This window comes from Periophthalmus magnuspinnatus, chromosome 7, assembly GCF_009829125.3.
Source record: "Periophthalmus magnuspinnatus isolate fPerMag1 chromosome 7, fPerMag1.2.pri, whole genome shotgun sequence".
NCBI classification, from domain to species: domain Eukaryota; kingdom Metazoa; phylum Chordata; class Actinopteri; order Gobiiformes; family Gobiidae; genus Periophthalmus; species Periophthalmus magnuspinnatus.
In genome coordinates, this window is record NC_047132.1 from 15,671,152 (window position 1) to 15,688,497 (window position 17,346).

Consider the following 17,346-nt stretch of genomic DNA (forward strand, 5'->3'; position numbering starts at 1 on the left):
TAACAGCCTCAGACTCAAAAATCAAGTTCTTGTAACTTTGGAGGAAAGGCAAGAAATTTACTAAATCCTAAAAGGTCAGTTTTCACAAGATGGAAAATTTTTTTTAAATTGTAAATTTAGATCCAAAGTTTGAAAACCTTTTTGAAAATGTGGAATCTATAAAAGATTTTCAAAAAGATTTTCAAACAGTAAAAAAAAAGTTCTAAATAACATTTTGTGATTTTATGTGAAAATTGACAAACTGATTTCTGATGCTTTTAATAGGTTCCAACAGTAACCACAACCATAAATAATGTTTTTCTTTCCATAAGCTCTTAAATTAACTAAACTGGAGACAAGTATTGACACAGAGAGACTACCGGTAACTAAAAATTGCAGTTTTGTCCTGTCTGCTCTTGTATTGTGCTGATCGATTTTTTCATAGAAACTGGTGCAACAGTGTCAATATTTGCAAATCTGGCTTAGTGAGGTCAGTTTGAATTGTGTTCAAGTTTAAGGTTACACAGTTTATTGCACCACAGTTATACAAATGAATAAGTGCTTCAGTAAAATTTGAGTTTTCTTTTATTCCATTGTTGAGTCATTTAGTACTTAATTAGCATAGACTTTTTACTTAGAGACTTAGAGTTTTTTATGTTTTCTTTTAATTTGACAATGATATTTTAATTCATTGCTGAATTTGTTAATATTTTTGGTATTTGTGTAGTATTTTTTTCTCAAAATCCAGGAGAACTACTCACTTCACTTATGGGACAGTTACTACATTTCCCACAATGCACCCTTGTAGCCTCCCATCAGCTTTATCTGCAGTCCTTGACCTCCTGACCTCATCTGTCTCACTCTGTCTGCTGCTGTTTAATGGCCTCCCTCCACAGTTCACACAGTGCTTTGTATAAGGCCCACACATATGATCAAAGTTGTCCTGACCATCACTCTTCATCCCGTCCTCCTCTTCTTCCTCCTCCTCTTCTCCACTCTTTGATAACCGCTCTTTGATAACCGAGCAGTCTCAAGGCCAAACACTGTGTACAAAATCCCACTCAACTGACCCATGAGCAGCGTGACTCAGCAGAGGGTAATTAGTCAAAAACACAAGTGTTTAGTAAATAAAAGTACTTAACTTTTATTTACTTTTATGAGCTTTTAAAATAAGCAAAATCTCAATATTTTAATGGTGATGGAAGGGATACTGTTTTGTTTTATTCTTTTTCGATGCATTTTTTGTTTCATTTTTATTCTTCTTATGCATACCTTGACATTCAAGTTTTTCTTTTCTTTTAAGAAATTTCACCTGTGAACCTCTTGGGTTGCAAAAATATTCCAATCAGATAATTTTGATCTCAGTCAGTTTCTCACATCAAAGGTACACCTAACTATGTAAATTTTCTGGTGGTGGGGGAGGCAGCTGCTTGTCTCCATGAATAAATGTTTGCTTTGACTGTAATGTTCCACATTATGCCATTAAACATGTCTTTCACCATAGAGACCACCAGTCCAAATTACAGGTCCGATCTGCAAAGAGGTGACCCTGCTCACACTAAGAATGCATGTTTGTCAAAGTCTTTTTTGTAACCAATATGTTCACCAGTAATTTAATAAATGCAAGATATGTAAGTTTAATGCCATAATATGGGGGCAGGTAACGTCTTCATGGAGGCAAAATGTGGTGGACATCCACCAGAAAAAATACAAGTTTAGTATCTAGGCATTTTGCACCCAACACTTAGCACTATGGCACTTATATATTTCCCAGTTCACAGTTCATTGATGTCTTCATTCCATACCCTTACCTGCTTTAATCTTCAGCCTGTCCCTGTATTCCTGCGCACACATGTTTTAGCCGTTCACAGTAAATGCGTCCTCCACGTTGGCTGATTAAAGTGACTGATAGTTTTCATATACGTGTGGAATGTGGGGGTCCTCCCGAGCGTGACTCTACAAACATGCACTATAATCACTATTGCATGTTTGTACACAGCTGGTTCCTCTATAAGAGCCTGGGCCCACTCAAATGAACTTAACATTCACATGTATCAACAGCACCTACTTACAGCGAGCAGGGGGAGGCAGCCACACTGATAGAGCGACACGCAATTTGGGACTTATCTGGTCTTAAATTTATAATAAAACTGAGAACTGATGGTTAGAGTTAGTTTCCACACTAGATTTTTTGGCTGTTGTGCCTATAGACACATGTGTTGGTGAGGTCATTCTCTGATTGGTGGTTGATGGTGAAGCTTTAATTATTCTGTCCCAGGGCAACTGAGAAGTGAATAAAAAAATGCACAAAATTGTCAAGTGACCTTGAATGTCTAGAAAATATCTAGGCTTTAACATATTTAAATGTCATTTGATCAAAATCACAGGAAAGATCAGAAAAATAAGGATCAAAATTAGGATTGAGTTTAAGCATTTGCAAATCAATACCTTAGTCTAGGATCTCTTGTCTGGGGCTAATCCAAACATAGAAGTGCAGCAGAGTGGGTAACACTCCAATAGAGTATTGAGAAAGCGTTTCAAATTTCTATATGATTAATCCACTATTGGATGATTCAAACAATTACAAAAGCAACAGTGGGTACATTTACATGGCCAACAAAAATCAGACAACTACAATAATCACATGACATTTCAATAATTTCATATCTGTACTGTAATAAACCAATGTGTCAGTCACTTTTGCAGTTAAATAATAAAAACATACACAGAGTCATGGAGTTAATCATTCTGACAATTGTAAAATCGCTTTGTTTCCTTTCTAAAACACTAGAATTTGACACAGTGACATGTAGTCATATATAATGTATTTGACAGATCTCCAGCAGCTGTAGGAGGTGGTCCGGTCTGCAGTGGGACAGGAAGTGACCTGACCCCGTCCTGAGGCTCTGACCCTCCAGGAAACAGCCCCCTCACCAAAACTACGTACTACACACACTCAGTTTCCAAGGTGTCAGTGAAGGAGGGCTGTAGGAGTAGTTCTCTCAACAAGTCCAGAAAGAGATAAGTTTGCTTTAGTTTGGCTATATTATGTCTGTATTTGAACCAGGATAACTATAGAGCTCAACAGTGGCCGCCCACTGCTTGGTTCCGAAAGTACATTTCACATTTATTTTCCCATAGACTTTATGAAAAAAGAAGAAAATAAAAACTATTAACACTTACTCTGGGTTAATCAGTTATGTGGTAACTAATGACCACAAGACCTATGGTTTTATTTCAAATCTGTTTCAGAAACTTTATGAATCACTAATTTATTGAGTTTTTAATGTTTTAAAATTTTGAACTTAAAATAACTGGACATTAGTCACCACATGGATTACCTCGTGTCTTTTAACTCTTCGCATTCAACATTTTTTGAAAAGTCTATGGGGAAAATGAATCAGAAATTTACTTTCAGAACTACAGCTCCATAAGACCAAGCCAGGATAACAAAGTAAAGCTAAACTAGGGCTTAAAGGTGCACTATGTAGCTTTCCTAAAGGAAGGTATGCCACTTGGTTTTCTGAGTGGAGATCTCTGGAATGTTCCACTGAATGGCAAGATAATATAACCAGTCAAAGTTACAGGTAAAGTCTGTGGAGACAAGAGCCCACTCACAGTAAGAAAGGATGTGTTCAATGTATTAGTTAAGCAATAAAAACACCTGTAACTTAATAAATACAAGACAGATGAGTTTAATGCCATATTGTAGAACATGATTGTCATAGAGACAACCAAGTGCACCCTCCTCCAGAAAAGTTACAAGGACTAGAAAGTGTTTTGAACAAAATTGTCACATGTATTTAACATCTCAGCAGGACTTATATTATGAAATGTAACATGCACTCAAATAAAACACAGAAAACTCAAAAAGTAAGTGAGGACTAATTCTTCAAGACTGAACAAAAACAGATCTAAACCAGCACTAATCTAGATCTAAACCTTGAATAACCAGATCTAGACCAGAACAAAAGCAGGACTAGACTAGGACTAAATAAATCAGAAGAACTGGCAGCTGTAGGACGGAGGTCTTTTGAAGCAGGAAGTGACATGACCCTGTCCCGTGGGAGAGCGGCCCACACGGACACAGGGCTGCCTCTATAACATGAAAGTAGTATGTGCATGTTACTCTGCCTGGAACTACTATGCAAAGAAATACACGCACAGAGTAGATAAAAGCCATCTTTCTTTAGAACAAAACATAGTACTTGTGAATGACAGGATAAAAAAACTTCTACAAAAAGGCAACCATGTTTGAAAAGAGAAGTGGGTACCAAGTGAAGGCTAACTGGTTCAAAACACTTTGAGCCTCATTGACCACCATCACACATTAATATATATAGGAAACAGAAGTGCCTTGCTCAATGACATTACCAATAACAAAGAGCCAACCATCAAACTTAATCTGTACCCAACTCTACTCCAAAACCCAAGTACCAGTAAGCCTAGGTTCTCATCCCTCTTTAAATTTGTCATCCTTACTGGTCTTTCTCCATTAGTACCCATTACTTTGAATCGTTTGGTTACTCAACAGGAAGCAGATAAAATGTGTTTGATAAGTGACTATTCTTTTGTGCAAACAGACTCCCATCGATACTGGAACAAGGTCAATGTGGAAATACCCAAGATGTGATGGGAAATATATGGGCAACAAGCAATGGGTCAATATTGCACATACTGGTCTACTGCATACTATGTACATTTGCACAAACATTTTGTCAATCGAAACCATTTCTGAAATACATTACAGATGGGTTTTACAAAATTTGAAATCATTTTTCAGCCTTAAACAGTACCATAATTATATGTACAGATTTTTTTTGGGAAGTATATGCAATTATTGTTGTTGTAATATTTGTAAAAAGGTAGTTTTAGCTTGTTATATCATATTATAACCTGTGATTATTGCTGTACTATGGTGGTTGGATGGCAGTAGTAGCACTTGCACTAGAAAGGCCAGTAAAATACTTTATAAGTGAATAAAATCCAGGCACTGCTGTTACAAAAATATTGTCTCTGTATGTTTAGATTTCATACAACTTTCACACAGAAAAAAATAGTATAAAGGGATAGAGTTGGCTTCAGTCTAGTTTGGGTTCATAATCCTTCCTCCTCATTGTAGGCTGTATAAAAAAGGCCCAGGGGAGTACCGTATTCTGAATATTTAGAATATTTTCACATTGAGTTGTGTTATATTAAAACTATAAATGTTTGCTTCACTGTTTCTGCATTTACCTATCACTAGAAAAGGAAAAAAAATACATGCACTGATCTCACTAATTACGTGCAGTTTGAAGCATAAAAAAAAAGTCCTGCAATTATTTGATTTTAGGAAAGTGACTACGGTATATTCTGAATACCACAGAATGAAAGAGTAACTGTACCAGAATACAGTTACTCAGAACTGGTATTCTGAATATGCATTTTTCGGTACATGTGTTTAGTTACATCCCCACTCTAAATATAATAATAATAATACTGTAATTCCTTCCCCTTATGATTTGCATCTGTTCTGCATATTAGTTCCACAGTTTAGCATTCTTATATTATAGTACTTAGTCTTTACTCCTCATGTTGTCTGTGTGGTTAAATCATAAACTGTATATATAAGTCTTCTTTATACAGTCTATGGGTTGAATATAAACACTCAACTCTCACCCAGAACTGGAGGGTTCAAAAACAGGCTCTAGTGGCGTGGTGCCGGTGCAGTCCGCCCACACGTCTCTGCTGGGGCAGTCTGTTTACTGCTATGTACGAAGGGCAGGTTCTCAGAGGACCACACTGTACCAGGACAGGACCAGGCTGGGACCTTTACACACCACACAGACGTCATAAGGACTCCAAAATGACCGAAGCAAATGTGACTCATTATTCTACATCCATACAAGGAAAGGTTTATCAGTATCCAAAATGCAAAACTATTGTTACAACAGTAGTGATATTTTTCCATGGTTACAATATTAAAAGTTTTTCAGACTAGACAAGAATGTGATGATGTCATAATCTCAGTTGGAGACAAGAGACACTTTTCCCGATTGATTACATTGTAATGAACTAATCAAAAGTTCACAAATGTTAAACTTGATCATTTCTATCATTCACAAGATCTAAAAGTCACCGTATTACAACAACAAAATACATTTTAACAATATATATATTAGCTACACCCCATCTGTATTAAATATTATTGCCCTATATATGTTGCAATGTCAGCTGAAACCCAGCAATGGTACATTAATATTAGCCTCAAAATATGTTATGGTGAGGTCAGAGAAACTAGCAATTTTTGTTGTTCTAGCTCACAAAATTATGCCTAGTTTCTTCATGTTGGCTGCACTGAACCATAGCAATGTGTCTCTCTGCAGTATACTTTTCCAATTCCGCTGCAAGAAAACTATGTAAAATGTATCATTTGATGCAACTGCAACAGTACTATTATTGTGACAACCAAGTACTCTAGTTTTAATAATCAATGGGACACATAAGATTGTTTAATGAAGTTCTTAAATGTTACACAGAATGACACAGTGAATCCAGTTTGATGTGGGGGTACAGTCTTAGTTGTTAATAAAATGGGTGATTTGTTTTATTGTCAATTAATAAACACACAAGGACACTGCACAGAACAACAAAAAAAAACTAAAAACATTCAAACAACCACTAAAAACATTGCAAATATATATATATAATGCATAGGACTACAATCGTTTGCAATCTTTCAAAAAAAACAAACAACAAAAAACAACAAAAAAAAACAACGTTGGTCCCAATGCAGTCATAACAGTTTCCAGACACAACACTTAGATCTGGTATTTGTTAATATTTACGTATTTATGTATAAGTGGTGACTGACTTTCATGGAGAGAATTTCGTGCGTAAATTGTTTTTCAGTTGTCCCGGAATACACCAGGCGCTCTCATCTGTGTAGTCTATCCACACCTCCACACATTAAATACTGCTCTGCTGAAACGCGTAGACAATTTAGCCCCTTACTAATATTAGTCTCACATAACATTCCTCTCTCTGATCCAAATCCCTGGTAGTTTTCCTGAGAGTTCCATGGTTTTGAAGGAATGTCTCCCTTTAAGGACAGTGGGGTGGAGTCTGAGCGGTGGAAGAAGCTGGAGAAGTATATAAAAGGCGAGCAGGAAATGTGCGTCACCGTGACAAAACTTGTGTGTCCACCCCGGAGTGTTGTCAGAACTGGGATGTGCACATGGTCCGATGCTCTCTGGGAATTTTGCTGCGTAAAAGCGAAGAAAAACGCGGAATTTGACTAGAAAGAATTGGATATATGTTACTTGGCGATACAATGGGAGTATCCGGGCACGTTTTGCGCGGTAAGACATGTTTAAACTATTATTATTGCGGTCCATTTGGGAATTAAATTGACAGTAGCATCGCTGACGCCTCAATACCTTTACATAAGACAGTTTTTCATCGCGTTTTGCCGCATTATGGGCAAATCTAGTGTCATTTGTTCAAGCAAGCGATCAATTGAGCCGTGCGTAATGCCTTTCCTGTGCGTGATTTGGGGTTATTTAATTACATTTCAAGTCGAAACTGTTTTTCAATTTGGCCCAATGAATATCTGCCAAAACGGTCAGACTTAAGCCACAAGTGGGCGCAGTGCTCTATAATTTAGTGGCTAAGTAAAGAATATGAGTTATGAGTTTGTTATAACTTGCTTATGACAGGCCATGAAAAGTAATGAACTTGAACCAAGAAAAAAACGTAAATAGAGCAAATAACTATGTTCTAGCCTATAGAAATTCCAAAATAAATATAAGGGGTTATATAAGACTAACAAAACCAAGTCTGATCTATTTTAACAAGTTCCAAACCAGAGCTATGTCAGATTTAAACTTGAATTTGTCCTTTAAACAAACCCATAACATAATTACTGTATCTCTATAGCAGAGTGAATTCATCATCTTACCCAACTGATTCTCTTGATCTCTTGATTTGTTCATTTATTTTCCACTTCTCTGTACCAATAACCTGCTTACTGATTCACCCAAACATTTGCACATCTAATTTTCCATCTCAGTGCTAATGAATGACCTGAATGTCAAAACTCCAGAGCAAAATATAACCAGATCAACACTATAATTAAAATGTGATTTATTATAATTTTAGTTGTAAGCTTGGTTGACATAGGTTTGGGGTTAACATTGTGGGTGGCCACAACTAAATCAGGTCTTAAATAGGGATAACCTGTGGCAAAACAAGAGAGTGGGGATTACATGTTACAATGGGAAACCATGCTATTATGACCCAATATGAGCTCTAAGAAAGAATTAAACTGGAAGTAAACGAGGACAAGAATAGAGCTAGACCAGTCATGCATAAACTTTCCCCTAATCAAGCCACAATAATAATGTTGTGTCAGGACTGCTCTTTACCAGGATTAAAGTATCAAACTAAATACAGTGGGACTACTCAGGACTTATCTTATTCATACTGGGTTACACTAAATCGGCACTAAATCGGCACTAAATCGGCACTGAACCAGGACTGAACCAGGACTGAACCAGGACTGAACCAGGACTGAACCAGGACTGAACCAATCTCAAACCATGCCCCTTTAGCTCTTGTAGACACCACACTCCATTGTTGAACTCTTTTGACTTGCTGCTGTCTCATATACATTCCGGTTTGATACCATTATCTTGTGTTTACAGTCCTCATTTCCTCTTCGAGCTATAATATCTTCCCAAAAGTCTTGTCAAAGCCAAATCGAAAACCAAAACAGAAACTTGGAAACCTGGAGGAGAAGGCATGACTTGCAGAGTGATGCAGTACAGATCTTTGTCAGAATTATGGGTGGACAACATTATCTTAGCTGCAGAATGTGCTAGTCATTGTTGAGAGTGAGCAGCAGACACCTTCCATTGTCCAAGTGAGATGTTTGTGATTTCAAATACAATAGAAACAACAATGCAGTCTCGTGTTTTAGGATTTGGCTAGAGGTAGCCACAGATACTTTTAGGAATTGGTTTGCTTATAGGTAAACAGCAGCTAAATAATGTTTAAAAGGACTAAATGTACAACAAGCTGGAATTGATAATCCCGAAGCTAAAAGTTCTGAAAAGTAATGTTCCTAAGATAACAAATGGAATCCAGAAATAGTTTTGTGAAATTGTAAAAGGACAATCATTGTTATAAATGTACTTTATTGTAGTTACCATTGCATTTTTATTACCGCCTTTAGCTGTAATAAAAATAATCATATCACATAATAATTATACCAATAATCTAAACAGAAAGAACACAACTTTTCCGTATTGTGAAACTTTAAAAAAAGAAAATTGCAATAGTAGTAGACGTATCTTGCTAGTATATAAATTAGTTAGTTACATTAACCAATTTCATTCTTGGTGGTACAGTGGCATAGCAGTCAGGCATGGCAAGAAAGTCTTGGGTTCAGTTCTTGGACTGAGTGAAGTTAGCATGCCGTTTATATCCAGGTGGGTTTTCAGTGGCTACTTTGGTTTCCTCCATAAAACCTGCACCATTCTCCATCTCAGTAAACTTGATAAAAATCTTGGTTTAAGAGCTGAATACTGCGTTGGCCTACTTCTCCTGACAGTTTGTTTCAGCTGCATAGAAGGGTATGCAGAGGACGCATTTGTCTAAAAGGGCATAAAAGAGCAAAAAAGTCCACCTTAATCTGTCCTTAGTAGATAGAACATTTATTACTAGCCTGTTTATTAAGTGGTGACAAATTAGGTGTTTATTTTGCATTTGACCCTTTTCAATTCACGCCAGAACCATTAGTCAATCTCCAATGCTTTCTACCCCACATAAACAATTTTCTTTAACTTTTTTGCTCCGAGCTCCATACTTCAGGCCGGGTTCCTTGTCACCATGGAGTGTCCCTGTGTCCTAACCTCCTGGGATAGTTCAGGCTGCACCAGACCCTCACAAAGCTCCCATTCACGGCCCAGAGTGGCCTCATTCAGGGCAGTAATTGTGGGTAGAATCCGTAATTGTTCTGCCTCTTCCATCTCCGAGCCCCACTGACGGATATGACGCCACTTTAGCTTGTTTTAGGGACATAAATATTCAAATGAAAGCTTTCTGTAGTGGATTTGTCATTGAATTATGGATGCTTCAGATCGACGCCCAGCCTGAAAGAATAGTGGCGTTATGTAATGAGGGTTGTTCATGGTTTATTTAGCAGTTTTGAAGAGGTTTATAGATGTACTACTAGGGAATAACATAATGTTAGGTATGGGTAATTGTTTTGATATTTATTTAAATCTGTTTTGACAGTATTATGGCAATCCATTATAAATGCTGTGGTCTTGATTATTTCACAAAAAGTGCTCTCCCTTCCCTTACTTAAAGTTTCCCCCTTTATACCTTCCAACTTTACGTCATCACAGACTATCACTTTTCTCAAGTTGGCAGATGTTGTTTTTCTTTGCTATAACCTGATAGGACTGAAACCATGAAGTACTATGAGCTGATGTATCACCAAGAATAATTTTCAGTTCAATCAGCAGTAAGCTACATCAAATTAATTTTATTTCAACTTTTATGTACTTAAAATCTGATCAATCATTCCCTACCTGTGACATTTAAAATAGACGAATAATCAACTAATAATTATTGAAACTGACAGCTCAAGGTATGATTTATGTTTTTTTAAGTTAAGTTTTCTTCATTCATACATCACAATTTCAAACTACTTCAACTCGCCATTGTCCCTTCGTCATGTTCCCGTGCAGAGGACAGCCCTTCCTTTGAGACACTGTGACTCTGGTCTGGTCCTGGAGCAGAGCTGGAGGAGGAGGTGGTCCCTGGGCTTCAGAGGAACGCCACACAATCCTCCCTGTTGTTACTCAGGATACAGGCTGTTCATGTGGTTTACAGGCAGGACAGAGGGACAGAGGAGGACACTACGCGCCCCCATCAGAGTAGAATATGTGGTGACACTGTAGTTGAATATAAATATTTAGTGCCTAGTAGTGAGACGCTTACTGGTTTGATTCCCAGACTGTATATGTGTGTGTATATAATAATATAGTAATCCTCTTGCCCCACTTCTTAAATCAAATAAAAGTTGTTGAGTTGGTTGTTCACTGACCAAAAGGATGGTGGTTCAATCTCTCCTGTTGCTGTTGTGTTCTTAAGCAAGTCACTTCGACATTCCCTATCGTTTCTGTGTGGGCTTGTGAGTGTAAATGGTTTCATAATGCAGTTTTCGCTGCGATATCTTCCCACAGGCATTATACGTATTGTAGCAGTAACATAATAAAGATGGTATTTGGGACGATGATTGATAATACCATATAATTGTAAGATGTTAAATGTTAATATCACTTCCAAGATGGTCCAAGAAGGTAATTACTTTTCATATTGGCTTAGTTGCATAAAAAAAAAAAAAAAAATTGTAATATTTAAAAGTGCTCTAGGTAACTTGTTGGAATTGACCACTATAATGCATTAACTAATATTACAAAATCATCTTCCTCCTTGGTAAAAAGATATTGTTTAGCAATAAAAACACCTCAAACTGAATAAATGGAAGATTTAAAAAAAATCCATATCATCAAGAGCAATCCATTTCCTCAATAGAGCAGCATGTAAGAAGTATTTGCACTAACTATTGTATCCACATCATTTACTGGTCTGCACAGTGTTTCCTAATGCAGCCTGTATGTTTGTTTTACTTCATGGGCCGACCTTTGACCCCTACAGCTGCGTTGTACATTCAGTCCCAGATGTGTGCTGTTTACACGTCTCCTCCATTCCTTCATTTCTCCCATAATCCCTGATTCAAACCACATGTGGAGGGATTTTGTTTATTTTACAGTCTGTAAGTGGTCAACATGTTTAGCTTTTGGATTTGATGTACTTTTGTCTCTGTTTTCCATACAGTTTTTCAGTGTGTGCCCTGAAGCAGTGATGGAGCAAGTCCTGCACCGGTACCAGACGACTTTTGATGCTTTTTAGAAATACAGTAATATATTTTTGGTGTCAGCATGGCTGGGAATGAGAATAACCTATGGATACAGCACAGTCTAAGCAGGTGAGTGGTTGAAAGTTAAGTTATCAATGAATCCAATCTCTATACTTCCATACATATGTTAACTATCCCTCCTGTAGCTGTCAAAACAATAGAAGTTTGGGAAATCTTAACTAAACATGTGTCAACTCATTTATGTTCGTACATTCCATAGACTTATTTTGATTTTAGAGTTTGAAATATGAGATGGTACTTGTCACTGAATATTGTCTCTAAACATTGGTTACAATTAAAGTATTGAACTGTGGAATCAAACTTAAGTTGTGATTTAGCTAGAATTATTCAACTAACCAAGTAAAAATGTGAAAATTGCAATAAAATAACAATAAAAAAACACACATTATACACACAATATGTACACACTTTTATACATTTTTTCTTCTCTCGGTTGTTAGTGTTGTTCGCCTTACATAGGCTGCAACAGCATGCGGGTTTTAGTGAACATAGTGGACATATGATTTCATAGCCTTGTAAATGAATAGCTGTTATATATCAGGACATCACATGACATGTATGGAGCATATGTCCTATGTGTTTTTGGACATGTAATGGGTCACTACAGATCCCCATGTGACAAATGATTGACTCTGACCTACACAAGCCTATACTGATCCAAGGCTGTTTTTCAGAGACTGCTTCGGACTGGATATGGACCACAACCTCAAGAGCCTCCACAAGGACTTTGGTGAGTATCATTGCTCTATAGTTAGACTTTAATGCATTTGTCTTGTATATCAAAATCAAATAATAATCACAATATAAATGGCCGCTATCAGAAAATCCCAAAAGTTAAATTTGCTTGCCAATTTGATTGATGAGATGGTCAGTTTTAAGGTGGAGACTTGGAAACTTTAAGATATCCAGATGTTATTGTTTTGCCTGGAATGATCTACAAAGTGTCTTAAAACTCTCTATGGAGACAAGCTGGCGACTCTACAAAGGTGTTTTTTGACAATAAAAATGTAATAAATGAAAGATGGAAAGGGTTTATACCATAGAGTGAAACATTCATGGTAAAGCAATAACAGTTTCATGAGACAAGTGCGTGAAGAACCCATCCCACTATAGTGCACCTTTTATATTAAACTAACACGGGGTCTGTCAGAAGGCTGCCCTTCTACTAACTCACGTTGGTGAGTTGAGCCTTGCTGCAACCACGTTGGGCGGGTGGAGTGTGACTGGAGCCTAAGCAAATCTAGTATGTTTATATTCATATGCACAGTCAGAAAAAAATTTAATAAAACAATGTCATGGGTCTTTTTTACTGATTAGTATCGTCATGATACTAAAATCTGAAAGTCGTTTTCGATACTAAGCAATTGACTCGATACTCAATTCTGATTCTTCTGATACCACTATGTTGATAAAAACACTATTTAGACAATAGAATGTAATTTTCAACATTAAATAATAGTACTTTCTTTTATATTACCATGTGGCCTTATATCTGTGACCCTCAGTGGTCCAGATCTTCTAATTGTTCTGATACAACTCAAGATTGTTCTAAAGCTATTCAAGGAATGTTCTTGTGAATCTTTTAGTGTCCATACAGGCTCAAATGAGTATGTAGTTTTGATGCCATCTTTTTTTTTTAGTATCAATTAGTATCTGATTTTTGATACTTTCAACTCCAGGTAGAACCTATATATTGCCTAAATTAATAAAATAAACAGTAATAGAATCCAGTGTATGTGTGCCCAGCTGGTCGGATGTTGTGAGAGGGTTGTGGAGGCTGAGTTGCAGATAAAGCGTTAATCTGCATGTTGTGGCTGATGTTTGACAAAGGGGGCGATAGGTTAAGCCTGACTTTTCATTGTGTTTTGAGTTGTACTTCCGTTAGAAACAAAAACAAGTCTGTAGAGAGCCGCCCACTGCCGCTGGTATGTGCCCTCCTACAGACACATGAGGGAGGAGAGTTAGTTACAGCTTCTGGTCAAAAAATGTTTAAGACTTATTTATTGATCTGGAAAGATATTCAAATTTGGAAATGTTATCAGTCTGCTATGTCCTGATCTTTCTGGGTCACCATTACATATATTTGTCACTAATACACTGTCAAATCATAATGAATAGAAACATCAAATATTTAAATGAGTTAATAATTGGAATATATATTATGTATAATTCTGTAATATTAAAAGGGCTCTTGTGAATTTTATTTATGATTGTGGCTTCTATATTATCCACCAACTAGGGCTGTGTAACAAAATTAATTTAATCGAGATTCAGTCATTTTTAATCGTCAATGATCAACTTGGGTTTTTTTTATCAAGACTTCTACAGCCAATCCTCTGTCACTAAAAGTATGCGGTTTGGAGCAGAGCAACTTTTTTTGTATGAAATGGCAAAATGAAAATTTTGTGTTTTTTATTTTTAGAGAAATAATATTCCAAAAGTCCACGATCCATCAATATGTCCTTTGTGTGATTAGTACTTGATTATTCTTATTCTAAGTATTTTAACAACAAGTTACTTTGGAACTAAACTGTGTCCTCTCCCTTCACAGCCTCTCTCTCCCAGACGCCTTACTTTTCCAACTCTTACCTCAGCTCTGAACCACTGCCATCTCCACAAGAGGGGGACCAGGTCGTACCTTCAGCCCAGAGAGGGTGCAGCGTTCTGAGACAGCGAGAGGCCAAACCCTTACCCCCTCTTCCGGACCCCGAGGAACTTATGTCAGACGAAGCCGCGGACCAAGAAGTGGAGTTTTTCACTAGTGACCGACGATGTCTACTCCCTAAGTCCTTTCCCAAAGTCCCATGTAAAGAGAGCAATAATGTTAACACTAGACAGAATGGGCAAGTGAACTATGCTTATCAGGACGTATCTTTGCTTGATAAAGACAGTGGGAATATGGCGTTTTCATGGCCTGGATGCGATGACAGACTACAGACTAGAGGCAACCATTTTGGTGCAAATAACTTTGATAGCGGAGATGCATTTTGGGGTAAACCGGAAGATTTAACCCCTAAAATGCGCTTCTCTTGCTCTGTACCCCCTATTCCTGACAACAAACCTGAAGTCCCACCGCGCATACCGATCAAACCTAAAAACCTAACTCTTTCGAATGACGATAAACCTCCAAAAATCCCACCCAGAGTTCCGTTGGTACCACCTTGCCCTCCCAGAACCCCGAGTCCCAAAAGTCTTCCAATCTACATCAATGGAGTAATGCCGCCTACACAGAGTTTTGCCGCTAACCCCAATTATGTCAGCAAAACGCTACAGCGACATCACAGTGAAAGGGTGCCCAGTACAACTCAGTCTTCGCCATGTATAGTGCCCATTTTAAAAGATGGAAGACAAGCCAGTACCACGCACTACATTCTACTACCTCCAGGGCGACCAGCGAACTCTAACAGGAGAGACAGACTGCAGAGTGAACCGACCAGGAAGTCAAATGGAGGCTTCTGGAAAAAACGATAAATTTAATAATATAATAATATGAAATGGACATTAAAGATGTTATGAAGGAGGTATGAATGAGGGGCATATTCATTACCAGAAAAGACAGTTGAAGTAAATTAGAGGGACTGCTATTTTGAGGTATTATAATCAGGTATAGCCTTATGACCACTTGTTGAAAATACTTTCTTTCAGAACAAAGGTGGGCAGAGTAGCCAAGTAAGAGTAAAGTTACATCAACTTAAGTAGAAGTACAATGTAGTGGTCTGGGAAATTATTCAAGTAAGAGTTGGGGAAACTACTACTCAAGTCAGAGTAACTTTAAAAGCAACTGTCTGGATGTGAGATTTGATTTATGATTTGATGTTACATTTAAGGTCAAAATATTATATAATAAACAAAATCTGGTATTTAAAGGTCATACCATAAAAATAACAAAAACAAATTATATCTCAGAGTGATGCATGGATCACAAATTAATTTAGTTCCTATATTGTCACATAAACATTCGGCACTTCCAAAAACCTACTCACTGTACTGTTGCTCTATGAAATGTATTACTCAGAGAAGACAAAATTTTTATGAAAAATTGAATGAGTATATATATCTGAGAATATGAGTACTACTCTCCTCAGGTAATAAATATTTGACCCTTTAACCTGCACCACCTTGTTTGGACCACATATGAATAATACTGCAAACTGGGAACATCCACAAAAAAACTGTTTAATTTTTACTTCTCTAGCCAATGGTCATAATGTTATGCCTGGTTGCTATATTATTTTTTGCATAAAAGGGATTCAATGCAGCACATTAATTAACCTTAGCATATTATAATTAAGTGATTAGAACTTGACTGGGCATAGTCGTAAAAATGAATATTAACAGGGAAGTAGATATTGAAATAACTTATCATGCTATAATCCCTTTATAGGATGTAATATGTTACCTGCCAGTATTCCATTGTAAAAGAAAAGAAACTAACATTCCAGTATTTTAATCAATGTTAGAGAAATATACCTCCTGAAACCACTATGGAGTGGTTGGCCTATATTCACTGGCCACTTTATTAGGTACACTGTTTCCTGGCGCTTCAAATGCTAGTCACTTTGCAACAACAAATATTTGAGCAATGTTCAAATATTCACATATTATTGAGTTCCTCATGTACAATCAAAAATAAACACAGGTGGACCAAAACAAGGAAAAGTCCACAGGACAAAAAGTATCAAAAGAAACATGTAAACTAAAACTAAACTAAATGTGAGTTGTGAAATGAGTTGCTTGAGTATTAGAAGCAGTTTTGAACCATTATCGGTGTACCTAATAAAGTGTCTGCATGTGCTGTGAAATTAGCCTAACCAGGACTGAACTGTTCCTCTTAACTGTGTACAAGCTGGGCTTGTACAAATATGACGTGTCTTTTTACAACTTGCTGCTTAAATTTTACTGTAATTAAATGTATTTATAGACTTAATTAAATTACAATTTATCAAATGTATTGTAAAGAAACAAACACGTTATAGCCAATTAGCCACTGAATTTATTGAAATATTTTACTTAGTTATAAAATCATCTTCACCTGTAATTAAGGCAGATTATTATGTAAAGTGTCAACACATTAAAATCATACTAGTTTTAACTAGTTTAGCCACTACTTTTTCATGAGTCACTCTCAAGTACACATCGAAACCTCTTATAGATAAAAAGTGAAATGAGCTCAAATCAATAGAACTGACTCAACAAGCATAAGTAACATGATAAATTGATCCGTCCTAATGTAGATATGTTACACTGTCAGTGTTTACAGGTTTCTCTGTACATTATTATATTGGTAATTTTGTCTTAAAGGTTTCTGAGAGTATTGTAACATTTGTTTAATCTATTTATAGAAATAAAGTAACTTATTCATTGAACCATTGGAA

The 17,346-nt window shown here is 36.7% G+C and overlaps 1 protein-coding gene across 1 annotated transcript; it reads left to right on the top strand.

Annotated features, from left to right (window-relative positions):
- Positions 1 to 7,142: 7,142 nt before the first annotated feature.
- Positions 7,143 to 17,337, top strand: LOC117373166 (ERBB receptor feedback inhibitor 1). Its single transcript, XM_033969062.2, has 4 exons — positions 7,143 to 7,319; positions 11,869 to 12,019; positions 12,646 to 12,701; positions 14,523 to 17,337. Exons 2-4 carry the CDS (start codon positions 11,973 to 11,975, stop codon positions 15,440 to 15,442), a joined length of 1,023 nt encoding a protein of 340 aa, XP_033824953.1. The 5' UTR covers positions 7,143 to 7,319; positions 11,869 to 11,972; the 3' UTR covers positions 15,443 to 17,337.
- Positions 17,338 to 17,346: the final 9 nt, after the last annotated feature.

What these genes read in the sequence shown, in the direction of transcription:
- LOC117373166 (XM_033969062.2), top strand. Translation starts at nt 11,973, where the DNA reads ATGGCTGGGAATGAGAATAACCTATGGATACAGCACAGTCTAAGCAG. An exon ending in ATACAGCACAGTCTAAGCAG is followed by an intron (nt 12,020 to 12,645) that starts GTGAGTGGTTGA and finishes GCTGTTTTTCAG; the next exon opens with AGACTGCTTCGGACTGGATA. An exon ending in GAGCCTCCACAAGGACTTTG is followed by an intron (nt 12,702 to 14,522) that starts GTGAGTATCATT and finishes CTCCCTTCACAG; the next exon opens with CCTCTCTCTCCCAGACGCCT.